We start from the raw sequence: 13193 nt of genomic DNA, 5'->3' as shown, positions 1-13193 counted from the left end.
CAAGAACATCAATTTATCTAAATATGAAAATAGATATATTTTTTAATATTAAAATCATATAAAAATAATGCATATATATACACCTATTTACCTTGACTTATAATATTATTTTCACAATAAAAAATCATAATAATAAACATATTAATATTTATTTTAAAATAATAGCTGACGACTCATAAACTCCTAAAACAACTTAATAAAAACTTATAAATTGTTTTAAATAAATGTAAACCGTCTTCTTTATATTATAAATGTATATTACATATCGCAATGAATTAAACATTTAAAATCCATTGTTAAATAAATGGTAAAATTGTGCAAGTAATCTAAACATTAAAAATCCAATAAATATGCTTATCTAAATTGTGCCAGCCAGCTATGGTCTAAAAATTTATTCGGGCCTCTACGCAACAATTCACCGAAAGATAATCAAAGCCTACGCCTATCTCTGCTGACTATACCGTAATAACCCATAGACGTCGACTATGCCTGGAGGGAAAACTGGATCCGTTGCCGCCCTCACAGCAACCTTGGCAACTGCAGTGACATTAACTGGAGGATTGAAAAGGGGTCCAATCAAGGGGACCTGACTCAGTGGTTTAGCATGCTGCAGCACCTGTAAAATTCAAGAGCTCATGGAAACTCAGTTCCTTGGCGAAAGCCTTTTCTTTTCCGTCGGATGGTTCAATACGCTTTCAGATGGTTCAATATGCATGATGGAAAACTGAGAATAGTAAACAGACAAGTAAAGAATCTCACCATCTCTAGTGGAGAACCAATCACACCAAGAGGCAACTTCATGCTCCCAACACGGCGTGTTCCATAAATAAATCCAGGCCTCAGAATTACCCCTAAAACCGAACCGATTGCAAAAAATTTCATCAGGGCCACAAATCCGTTTTCTATATGCTAAAATTAGGGTTGGTAAGACTACAAGAAGCCTAAGTCACACAAATCTTTCAATGAAATTAAAATATGCAGGCCTGAGAATTGAAAAGGACAAAAATTCAAGAAGTGAATAACAGTTTCTATCGAGAAGGAACAGTTTGCACAACAGCATGCTGCAAGAATCCCCATTAAGATCAAGAGAGCATTACGCGAGACGCTGAAATGATTTTGTTCCATAAACTATATTTTCTGCAGGACAGAGATAGCTCACCTCCATATGGATATCTAACTTGTAATTCTGTCTCAGCTGCTCTCTGCATCACATTGAATACACAAAAACATTAGGACATAAAATATAACTACAAAGCACATGGCACGTGGAATTCTAGTAAACTTCTGATTACAGATTCCCTTGCACTTTTAAATTTTAATGGCACACAAGCTTTCTAGTTGTTTCCGAGCTTTGAAATTCTCTCTCTTGGGTGTTCCCTAAAGCCGAGCGCCACAATTAGTCTTGTCTACTCATGTAATGATGGAAAGCTGGGGTGACCAACAAAATTACCGGGTGGTGGAGCGGTTGATTTCTAGTATTTAGATAGAAGCTGGGTGGTGGGAAACATACGAAGTATATGTTTGGGTAAAATCGTTGATTAGACAAAACGCAGGAAAGCAAAAGACATCCTTGTAGCAACAATAACCTCACGATTGGTACAGCAAAAAGGAGCGTTTTTTACAATACCTTTCCTTCATAATATCCTTGAAGCACGTAATTCATCACACCAAAGTCAGCAGCCGAAATATACACAAATCTCTTTACTCCTACGAATACAAAGAAAGAAAAATTTAATACATTTTTTTTATTTGTATTGGACCTTTTCCTAACGAGTAGATGAAGGAGCTCAAATCGTATGTTGTGTACAAATTATTTTTAACTGATTTCTTTCACCAGGATTTCTAGTTTCGTATTTTCTGTTAAAAATTCACGTTTGTCGAAATTCAGAATCCAAAAGCGAAAAGATTCGGAATTTGTATAAACTGTAGATGGATTTCTTCAAATGATGGCCCTTTGAGTCCTAGTCAAATACTGAATCCAAACATACAACTAAATTTTGAACAAAATAGCAATAAATATGCCTAATTGCACTATTTCACACTAGATAGTTGATAGTAAAAACCTTTTTTTACCAAACATCATATAAAACTTCTGAGTGCGATAAAATAACTCAAGTACGCTCACCAAAAAGTTCCACTTTACCAAGCGATGATATAGAGAAGTTTCGAGCCATTTTAACCAAATTTATAGAACTCTCTTTTATGTTCACAATTGATCATTTCCCTCTAAAAAATGATAAACAAAGAGAGAACACATTTCAACCTCCCAAACTTCCAATCAACTGGAAATAGATACAAATATCACACGGGCATAGATGTATGCAATAGTCTTGGGGCCAAACAACGAGTTTAATTAATGCTACACCACTTTAAAAAGTTGCAAAGTATATACAAAGTTTGTGAGAAGATTAAACTAAGGTTATATTAGAATTTCATCATTTATGTCAGACGCGCCTTTAAATTCTCAGTAACTAAGAGTGTAAGAACAAGTGAACTGCCAAAAAGAAAAGCGTGGCAATACCTTCTTCTGAGGCAGCTCTTATAGCATTAATATTTGCAGTTCCATTGATTTTGTACATTTCCGCATTAGAACCAAAACCACCAACACAAGAAATCTGCAGAAAAAGAAAATTCGGATATGGAGACAGGGAAATTTGACAAAAGGAGTAGACAAACTTAAAGTTCTCTCAGATATATTGGATACAAGAAGGATGAGCCCACCACCCTCAGCCTCTCAAAATTCAAACGAGAACTTTTTTATCAGAGTATAACTCTGAAGTTTCTCGTCCAAAGTCACTCAAACATTTTTTATATATAATTTTAAATTATATGTTATAATAAGTAATACGTACAATTGAAGTCACTCCCTTCAATACATCCTTCTCTAAATTCAAACGAGGACATGTTGAGCAGAGTATACCTCTGAAATTTCAAGGTCCAAAGTCGCTCAAACGTGATATATGTGTTTAATTATATATTACAATAAATGAATACATACAATTGAAGTCACTCCCTTCAAGACATCCTTCCACGAATCCATCGAAAAAAGATTACCTTCAAGCAAGTCAGAAAGGAACTAAAATGAATGAAGACTCTTCGCTAAATGAAAACAGGAAAAAATGGTGAATGTTTATACTTGACAAGAAGAAGTAAACCTTGATTCCAAATCACGCTGCTTGCCCAGGGTTCACCGATTGACGATCCACCTGATCTGCAAATAGCATTTCTGTCAGGACCAGACGAATCAAAACCAAATAGAAAGTTCAGAAAAATTACGAGTGAAGATCGATGGGAAGGTCATTAAAATGATAACATAACTCATTCCCTCACGAAGGTAAACAAACTTCTGCTTAAAAATAGCAACAATGTTTTACTTGCACTCGATCTACATGTCAATTAATAAAATATATCACAACAAAAGGTGACAGTAACCGAGCTCCATTAAGATGGATAATTCACTCAAATTTTAAAGATGCATAGACGCTACTAAATGAAGATTCTAGGTAGTTAAAGAACCATTGTATTACATTAACTTAGTACGCAGCTGGTGAACACCCTTTTGAAAAAAGCAACTCCAGCTGACAAATTCAAGGGTTGAAGCAGTTACACAAAAACGTATTGCTAAGCATTTCCTTGGAAGTTTGGGGGAAAAAAGAGACAGGTGACAGTGGGAACCCCGTGAGACTCCTTTCCCTCTCTATTATAAGCTTTCTTTTTCAAGTGGTCATCCTCGTATATACTTAGCAGTCAGACAAATCAAGGAGACAATCTCAAGTGGGATATAATACCTGCTGAGGCTAGAAACTGTCAAACCACGGTCCAAAGCTTCCTTGCAGATATGAGAACCAACAAATCCATTTCCGCCGAGCACAAGCAACTGAATTATAAGACCATAAAAATCCAGTATGATCCCAATGACAGGTAGCAAAAAAATTTCTGGCCTGGTGATGCAATTTTATGCCATTGGAATACAAAGATATACCTTCTCTGTTGGAGGCGGAGGGACATGTACCGTCTCTGCTTCATCAACTTTATCAGTTTTAGGAGGATTGTTATTGTCAAAAGGATTTTCAGAAACAGTGGATAAAAACCGCCCATTTCTCGAGGCCGCAATTCTGAGGTTGAAAAGATGTTATTTGAAGTAATATAAATAACCCGAGAAGAAAAAAGAACAGATTCAAATAAAAAAGGGCAAGAGGAAGACAAAAGAGACAGTAAATGAAATATCGTAACCAAATTAACACTCGAGGAGATGCATAAATCACTCAGACTCGTACAGCTTATATATGAAACATTTGTAATTTTAAGGACTTGGCCTTTAGCGCTATGCATTGGCTTCTTTTAATTTGAGTGAACTCAAAGTCAGACTTGAACTACCTTCATGATCACTTCTAAAATTGCTTGAGCTGCAGTGTTATTTTATACACACCACCCTTTTTCCAAAACCCAACTGAAAGATCATCTTCTAGGTAATGAATTAAAAACTCAGAAGAATCAAGGATTTAGGCATTTAGTGATGGAAAATGAAAATAAAATCATTAGAATTACAAATCAATTCCCTTTCTGGTATAGGAAATGAAAATGCAAGTGACTCCTCCGAAAAAAGAAATCAAATAAGTTCATGAACAAAAAAATTGCATTTCTTGGAGAAAAAGTAAATTCTCCAATTTGAAAAAAGTACTAATCAAGAAGGAAATAGGTTACGGCAATCAAGAAGGAAATAGGTTACGGCACGCAAGCAATACCCAAAACCAATTCAGCATTTCGAACCCCGATAATCTCCTCTAAGAAAATCACAGTTACTTAACACTTCACAAATAACAAACAAAGAGCGCAATCCCACAACCGACATATTGGTTAAAAACCTAATTAACACACAATAAAACAAGCACCCCCAATCACCAATCAAGACGGGAAAAAATAACACAAAAAGAATCGTTTTTTCTACAATATTCCCACTTTCCCATACAAAAGATGAGAGAAAATAAACAACGAGGAATCAAGAAAATCAAGAACTGGGTAAAAAATAAATAAATAAAACGGTAAGCTTACGAGGATACGATGGAGGAGAGCTTTGAACGACTAATCAATCGAGACATTATTATTCCCTTCAGCTTTAGCTCCAAAAAGGAGAATCTTTTCGCGAAGTTTGTGTTTATGGAAGCTTATGGGCGACTCGCTCCTTTCTGTGCATCAAGTGGAATGCATAAATAGGCAAGCATACTGGAGCCAAAATCGGGCACGTGGCGGATTCCGGTGTCGACACGTAGGACATTAATGCGGCTGCCTGCCAGAACTTTCCATCGGATTGGGATTTGGATACATCATTCGATACACGGCCCATCTGTTTTGGGCTCAATTAAAATTCGAAAATATAAAACCTGATTAATATCTTAATGAATTTTTTCTTATCCAGTCAATTCCCTCAGTTAGGCTATGCGACAGTGAATTGGAAAAAAATGTGTACTTTTATATACTATATAAATATATTTATAACTTTGTGTGATAATTTTAATCTAACAAATAATGAAATAAAAATAGATATAAAAATAAATGGGTCGAACTTTTATCCAATTTGAACAGATTTTTAAACCAAGATGGGTCAAAATGGTTTTAAAACTAGACTCGAGTGATTCAACTATCCATCGAGTCGAATTGAAATAATCCATTAAGTTCAAATATTGGAATATAAATAATTTAAATAAGAAAAGTAATCGAAACATAGATTGATTGCAACACAGTTGGGAAAAAAAATATTGGAATCACTTAGTCATGGCATTTTCCTGACGTTTTTCAAGATATATATAAATATATATATATCTTCAAGAACATCTGCCAAGTCTCGGCTCTTTGGGTTGCATTCCATGCGAAAGTTAATCTAATTTATCAAAAATTAAGGACCGGCATTAAGGGCTTCAAGCTGCCTTCTCAGATCGTCGAGGTCGGTAACAGTATCCGTGGTTTCCTCGGAAGCAGGCCGTGTCTGAAATTCGTCGGCGCTTGGAAGCTCATGAACGAGACCTTCTGGCAGAGTACCTGAATGAGAAAAGAAAGTGAAGATAAAAAACGAGGCAGTGCGCGGTAGTGGAGGCGAGAAAATTTGAAAATAGAGAGAATTGGCAGCACAAGAGGAGAAAAGATATAACCAGAATTGGAAGCTGAGCCTTGTACATCACTGTCATCAACAACACTGATCACAACAAAGATCAGAATACAGCTTAAGAACTTGAAACAGTACGAAAATGGATGCATTTACAAGGTTTACATTGTCAAGCCTAGATTAGTCTAGCGGATCTACCAAGGCTACTTTGATGAAGGTTTGAGTTATGGTTTTTCAAGGTTGACATCCGAAACTAAAATCAAGTGCAAGTTACCTTATATTCCATTCATTATCTTCATGGAGACACTCGGGTTCCAGTATTTCATCAGCCTCCATTTCGGCTCTAGCAGCAGCAGCATCCCTTTCTGGCTTTGCACGTATGTATTCTTTCTGCATGATAAACATTTATCCACTATATGAAAAAATTGAATAATTCGGTAGACATCTATACAGAATAATGTATAATGAAATATATTAACATGGATTTTGGTTTTACAACAATTTATGAAAAAGTATCCTCTGGGTTGTTTTACCTGTCTCTCCAAACAAGCAGCATTAGAACATTGAGGGTTGGGCTTCATTTCCATAGTTGGAAAGTAGTCTTTGAGGGCATTGTAACCCTATAGTTGAGAAAGTAAAATCAATCATTAAAAAGAACCGAAATGAACAAAACAGCAACATATTCTACAGAAAGGACAATCCGGCACTGTATCTTATTTAAAGAGTAGGGATACAAGCAGAGGATGTGATAATAATAGAGAATGTGAAACAGAAAATCAAGTGTGTGATATGAATTACCAGATAAGGGGTGACATTCCCAAACTTCAGCAAGTATTTAAGTGTATTCTGGACAAGAAGGCCAGCAACAACTCCCTTCGAGTAAAATTATGTAGTTAGGTTTGAAAAAAAATTGCCGAAGGAAAGAGAAATAGCATCAAGTTATGACAATATGAATTCATAGAGAAGCCAGCAATTGGGCTGTACCCCACCAAAAGGAGATGGCGAAAATAATCCAGTGGCACAAAGTATTGATCGATTTTAAACTAGCAAGAATACATCAAACCAATTTCTAAAGAACGTTGTGTGGAATATAGTCAAATACAAAATCCATTTCTGTGTTGCAGCCTACGGCCCTACAGGAAATAAAAATACAATAACGATAATAATATATGAAAACACATAGCGTTCATAACAACTTTGTTTATCCACACGATTCGTAAACAACTATAATCCTTGCCAATACAGATTGTTAGAAATTATTAATTTGACTCTCAGCAGTAAACCAACTCTCACTCCGAAAAACATAGAGAAAAGGCAACAGAGCAGAGAGAGCAAAAAAATGTTTACCATTGTAGTAGGTAAAGATGCAGCGCAAACCCCTTCACGTTTTAAGGTTCTTTCATCAACCCCTGATGCTACAACCTAAAATAATTTCATATGATCCGCCTCTGCTTTGTATTCAATTTCAGAAGGAAAAACGTTTTCAAATGGTAAACCTACCAAGGGAGGTGCACATGCAAAACAGGCAGTTTCACCAGGAATCAACAACTGTATGTGACCGGAAACAGCATTCTCGGAGACACCTGTACAAAGTATTTCTCGAATAAATCCACACACAAACATGTCGCACAATAATATACATTATCTTTTTTATGTAGGTCTACCTTATAAGAATTTACTATTAATGTGACCAAAGAAGGAAAAAGCAAATAATTAAGCCACTTGACTTCCACAGTCCTCAGGGATCTTGAAAAAATCAATGAATGAAACAGTTCTCATTTTTTATACAAGACGCTAGACAAAACTCAAACGATCAGCAATTAACTTTAGAATCATATGGAGATAAGTAATGCCTCCTAAGTACTTTCAAGAATGGTTTTATGTAGAAACATGGAGTAGACCATAAATAATTGAAGCCAATTCTTCCAACATCATCTCCAATGCTACAGCAAGAACTCATTCAGAAAACGACTTGCTAATCTCACTAAAATATCCAACATAATACAAGGACGAAGAAATTGAATTTTGCAGTTCTAAAACAACAATAATTTCTAAAGTTAAATTAACCGAAAGCAATAACATTGTATTATTTACCAGACTCCATCCAAGTCTGATTCAACTCATTGCAAGCCTGCATATACAACCACACGTTTCAAGTGAGGTAAAATGGAGGGAGCAAACTAAATCTCCTCAATTTAGTATATTAATTATAGTCTACATATGGAATACAAAATGACAAGGTACTGAATCCAAACTATCTGCACGCAAAAAGAAAATTTCAGATTGCAAGATAACAGGACTCACCTGATTTACCACCATCCTTGCTTCATAATTATCCACACAGCTTACAACAAGATCAACTCCACTACCTTCTTTGTCGGGACAAAATGAATTGTTTTTTAAACTTGACATAAATGTTTCAAAACCTTGCACTGTTGCGATGTTCAATGTATAGCTCTGAGAAAATGTATCAACCGATCAACATCACAGAAGCATATGTTAAAAATCCCTAAAATCACATTTTGAATTTTTTTTTGAGTTGGGGAGGGAGTGGTGAAAGAGCTAAAGTCATCATGAATACTTCACCTCAAGCACAACATCAGGGTTTATGTCTGAAAGAGTCTGAACAGCAGCGTCTGTTTTAGTCATACCGGCCTAGAAATGGGAAAAAACTGACCTCGTATAGTGCTTGTCAAAAGAAAAATGTAGCCTAGGATTGGAATTATTTGGAAGTAGTTATTCATAGGAGTTTCGAAATAACATCACTCAATCAAGCTTGGAGAAGAATATAAAATATTGAAAATATTTTTCTCAAGCTTTTTTTTTTTTTTTCTGTTTCTTCTCAGACCAGAAAAGGATTATTAACTTTCGTACTTTTGCTCAAGGAAGGATTCCCCAAAATCAGTAACTTGAAAAACTTAATAGCTTTTGAAAGGTCTTAGATAAACTGCATAATAAACCAAGCTCACTTCAAGAAATTAAAAGAAAAGTGATCTCATATCCCCGACCACATGATATAATAAGTGATAAAAAGCACCTGATCTGGACGGAAAAAAAGTCTATTCATGTTAGCTAACTCCACTTTATCATAATCGTACAACATAAGGCGACCGATACCACACCTTGTTAGCATTTCAGCAGCAACACTGCCAACACCACCTATACCCTGCAAAGCATAAACAGTGATATGAGGACAATAGCAGATACTATACTATTACACCGCACATAAAATTACACATGTATTAGACCGACATAAAATTACATCGGTTTTACACCAACATAAAATTACACAGGTTACTTCTCCTAAAAAAATACATAGGTTGCACAAGGATTTAACCAACCGCTAGAAAAGTATCCCATTCAGTAGTTTAGAAGAAATTACAAGAAATGTAGCTGAAAAGGGAAGGATAATCAAGCACTTGAGAAAAAGGAAATGGCACAATTTTTTGCAACAAAAAATTCTTAATATTCTGATTCAAACAGAATGAACAGTGCATAAGTCTTGCATGAATAATTGCTAACATTCATAAGCATGCATATTATATAGTGCTTATGCATGAATAATTGCTAACATTCATAAGCATGCATATTATATAATTAAGCACTGTTAAAAGTCACAAAAATTAAAAGAGCATTATTTAAAGACAGGCACATCTGAAGAGAAAATTCGAGTACGGACAACTATGGCAACAGAGAATTTCCGTATTCTTTCATAGTTTTCCACGATTCCCATCCTTTGAAGTGCCATGAGCCTGCTATAAGGGTTGCTATCAACAACCTCAGCGCTCATAACCTACAATGTCATATGCTTGAAATATCATACAGAGTTCAGTAAAATATTTATGGCATCAAAATATGCAACAAAAGTACCTTGATTTTGGAACGCTGCCCAACCCCCACCTTTTCCATTGTAGAAAGTCGCTCAACACGTGTACGCATCTAAGCACCAAAAATATCAAAACAACACATATATCTACACTCAATGCAGGTCCATGAAAATTAAGAATCAACAACATAGCATCTCGTGCGGAGAAATTTTTTGAATATGATGCAAAATCATTCCTTTAGCTGTATCCCCACATTTTCCCCTCCCATGGAGCGACGAATCCTATCATTCATTTCATTTTAGCTGTCAGTCACGTCCCTACGTCTAAAACTTCGTTAAAGAAAACAATTTTGTCCAATTTCTTTATACCTATTCAGAATGATAGCAAAGTACTAAAATTTAGGACAAATATAAAATTAAATAAACAACCTTTATGCATGAAGCAGATATTAAAGCCACCATTGCTAAGATTCTTGCACCGATATTAAAAAGCCTCATACCCTCTGAATTCCAAATAATTTGTACTCGTTAACTTCCATTTTGAAAGACCAAATCCTACATGGTCCCTAAACTCAATGAACAAAACAATGTGAAACAATCCGACAACAGAGCGCGGACTAAACAGGCATATAGACCAACATCGTCGAAAAATCAGATGATAGATTCATAGGGCTCCACCGATACGCCACGGCAGAAGCATCAGCAAAGAAAACGTAATTCCTCCACAGAACAAATAAAAAAAATTCCCAGAAATGCACGAAACCCAAAATCACCTTATCGACTAAAGCTTGAAGGAGTCGATCATGTAAAGAATCTCTGAGCGTATGGAGATCACCTAACAAATCTTTCAGTTCTGAGTCCATAAGCTCAGGATTAAACACACCTAGTCAATTCTTGTCGGAATTCAGCTCGATTATTGAAACCCGGTTCCAATTACAAAATGGGTGATCAAATTCAGTGTTGATTGTAAAAAATGAAGAAACTTTTTTATTCAATAACAATCGGTTTCAATTGAAAAAAGTATGAAAATCGTTTGAGCCGGTCAGTGGTGTAGCTCGAATGGCAGTAGGAAACCGGTTTGGAATGGTGAACCGGTAATTAACGTGTTTTGCGAGGTATACACCAATGAACAGCCGCCACGGATATCTCGGCTTTCTTTCAATCCTGGGCTGGATAATATAAATTGTTTAAGCTGCTTCTATTTATTTTTTGGTAAAATAAAATATTTTTTATCCTTAATAGTATAATGTACAACGTACATATGTATAATGACAAAATTATGTATGCATAAATATTATATAATATTATATGCATGTATATGTATAATAAAAAATTATATGCAGATCTCATGCCTTTCTTAAGGAGCAACATTTTGCATTTTGCTGCGGAAGTAATTTTTTAAAATTTTAATTTTCCATTTATTTTTAAGATAGTTTGATAATAATTCAAAGCACTAATATATAGTAATCGAACATATGATATTAGATCTGATACCAATTATAGGATCGAACGTTCGTCATTTTACCAAAAGTTATATGTATGATGATAAATATACAACTCTGATATTTTAAATTGTAAATCTAATCTAATATCACATTTCGATTACTTTTCTAACAAGGTCAATTATTACATCACAACATCAAATTTCATAACATACCTAAGAACGATGTATAATAAACACATTATTCATCGAATTTCTACATTTTAAGAAATTATATTTTATGTCACGTATCCACTTATCATTTGCCAGGGATCGATTAATTGCGATCGACCAACTTCAAAGTTTTAGGTTTGCTTTGTTTGAGTTGTATAAATGAAATCACGTACGTACTTGTAAAGAAAAGCATATTCCTGAAAAGCAAAGAAATCCCAATCAGGCAACAACAGGGGCGGAGCCAGAAATATGGCTCTGCCCGGGCTGGAATTTTAAACTATAATATCTTTTAATATTTTAAATTGATCTACCCGGACTAATATCTTATTATTCCAAAATTATATAAAATTTATATATATATTTTAAAAAAAAAAATGGGTCAAAGCCCGGGTAAACAAGTACATGCCTCCGCCCATGGGCAACAATTTACATTATTACAAGAAAATTAACTAAGATCACAACCTAGGCGAAGCCTCGTAGATGTGGAGCAAATGATTGTTTAATGTTTAGTGGCAAAAAGATTTTGGTGCTTCCTTATCCATAAAGTGAATAATAATGGCTGACTTAAAATATGTTAAATGTCACATATTCACCCTCCATGGGAACACCAAGTGCCCTAAAATAATGAAACGCATCATTGCAATCTTGGTTTATATTTTTTTTGATATACTATGTTCGGTCTTATAAATATATATATGTATATATTTTCATATATATTTTAAAAAAAATATTGGAAACACAGATTTCAGAAAGAAATTTTCGATTTTATTATTATTTAATGACTGTTCTAATATGACAAAAAAAATTTGTTGGAGAAGATAATATATTTAATGAATATGTGTGGATTGCTAAAAAATAAAGAAAATAATATTAAATAAAAATCTTGCTATATTTTTTTTATGAAAATAAAATATTAATATCGAAAAATACATCCCACAAAAACCATGGGCTGTCGATTGTTCATTTCCTCGTCATAAAATTTATGCACTTAAAGTTATTATATTTGTACGTTATTTTCTTTATTATTTGGTTCAATTTTATTAAATTGTATTAAAAATTAAGAATTTCCTTCCTTGAATTTTGATTAAAAACACGCTTACATTCATCTATACTATTAATTAAAATTAAACCTCAAAACCAACTTTTGTATATTGATGAAACTCTTTGATAATCTCAAAAGTACTGTTAAACCGATCAACTTTATATTTCACATTTTTTTTTACTTCATACTTCATACTCTCTTCGCAACTATTTCGGTTTAAAATTAATAACTTTCATTTTCAAATATATATATATATATATATATATATATTTTCATTTTTCTACTTGATCACACACACCAGCTAATTAATTAATCATTCATGCTTAATGATTGAATTGGAAACTAAGCACATTTCACGCTTGTTTGAAATTTTGGAAATATTTCGAGATAGTGGAAGGTGACGAAGTAACTGGGTCCAATAAAATAATGGTACACTAAATCTGGATATGATTTAAGGGATCTAATTAATAAAATAAGAGTAGGTCTCTTCTAAGACGGACGGGTCAATCCTACCAATATTCACAATAAAAATTAATATTATTAGCATAAAAAGTAATATTTTTCATGGATG

At 34.2% G+C, this 13193-nt stretch overlaps 2 protein-coding genes across 2 annotated transcripts; both read right to left on the bottom strand.

Moving 5' to 3' along the window:
• Positions 1 to 275: 275 nt before the first annotated feature.
• On the bottom strand, positions 276 to 5281 carry LOC142545237 (uncharacterized protein At1g32220, chloroplastic-like). Its single transcript, XM_075652287.1, has 10 exons — positions 5053 to 5281; positions 3983 to 4115; positions 3789 to 3877; positions 3156 to 3211; positions 2999 to 3054; positions 2522 to 2615; positions 1628 to 1707; positions 1160 to 1202; positions 760 to 851; positions 276 to 616 (listed from the first exon to the last, which is right to left on the bottom strand). The coding sequence occupies exons 1-10, from the start codon at positions 5097 to 5099 to the stop codon at positions 443 to 445; spliced, it is 864 nt and encodes a 287-aa protein (XP_075508402.1). The 5' UTR covers positions 5100 to 5281; the 3' UTR covers positions 276 to 442.
• Positions 5282 to 5713: 432 nt separating this feature from the next.
• On the bottom strand, positions 5714 to 10967 carry LOC142545236 (ubiquitin-like modifier-activating enzyme 5). Its single transcript, XM_075652286.1, has 14 exons — positions 10700 to 10967; positions 9971 to 10039; positions 9780 to 9893; positions 9138 to 9266; positions 8687 to 8755; positions 8405 to 8557; positions 8195 to 8231; positions 7601 to 7683; positions 7448 to 7522; positions 6899 to 6973; positions 6634 to 6720; positions 6375 to 6490; positions 6147 to 6190; positions 5714 to 6036 (listed from the first exon to the last, which is right to left on the bottom strand). Exons 1-14 carry the CDS (start codon positions 10787 to 10789, stop codon positions 5894 to 5896), a joined length of 1284 nt encoding a protein of 427 aa, XP_075508401.1. The 5' UTR covers positions 10790 to 10967; the 3' UTR covers positions 5714 to 5893.
• Positions 10968 to 13193: the final 2226 nt, after the last annotated feature.

Source organism: Primulina tabacum, chromosome 5 (genome assembly GCF_025594145.1).
Source record: "Primulina tabacum isolate GXHZ01 chromosome 5, ASM2559414v2, whole genome shotgun sequence".
Classification (NCBI taxonomy): domain Eukaryota; kingdom Viridiplantae; phylum Streptophyta; class Magnoliopsida; order Lamiales; family Gesneriaceae; genus Primulina; species Primulina tabacum.
The sequence above is the reverse complement of the archived record's forward strand: the minus strand, read 5'-3'. Positions and strand labels throughout refer to the sequence as shown.

What these genes read in the sequence shown, in the direction of transcription:
- LOC142545236 (XM_075652286.1), bottom strand. Translation starts at nt 10,789, where the DNA reads ATGGACTCAGAACTGAAAGATTTGTTAGGTGATCTCCATACGCTCAGA. An exon ending in CATCTTTACCTACTACAATG is followed by an intron (nt 6,974 to 7,447) that starts GTAAACATTTTT and finishes TTTTACTCGAAG; the next exon opens with GGAGTTGTTGCTGGCCTTCT. An exon ending in AGGCTCAGCTTCCAATTCTG is followed by an intron (nt 6,037 to 6,146) that starts GTTATATCTTTT and finishes TTTCTCATTCAG; the next exon opens with GTACTCTGCCAGAAGGTCTC.
- LOC142545237 (XM_075652287.1), bottom strand. Translation starts at nt 5,099, where the DNA reads ATGTCTCGATTGATTAGTCGTTCAAAGCTCTCCTCCATCGTATCCTC. An exon ending in CTCTCCTCCATCGTATCCTC is followed by an intron (nt 4,116 to 5,052) that starts GTAAGCTTACCG and finishes TTTCAACCTCAG; the next exon opens with AATTGCGGCCTCGAGAAATG. An exon ending in AGTTAGATATCCATATGGAG is followed by an intron (nt 852 to 1,159) that starts GTGAGCTATCTC and finishes GTTCGGTTTTAG; the next exon opens with GGGTAATTCTGAGGCCTGGA.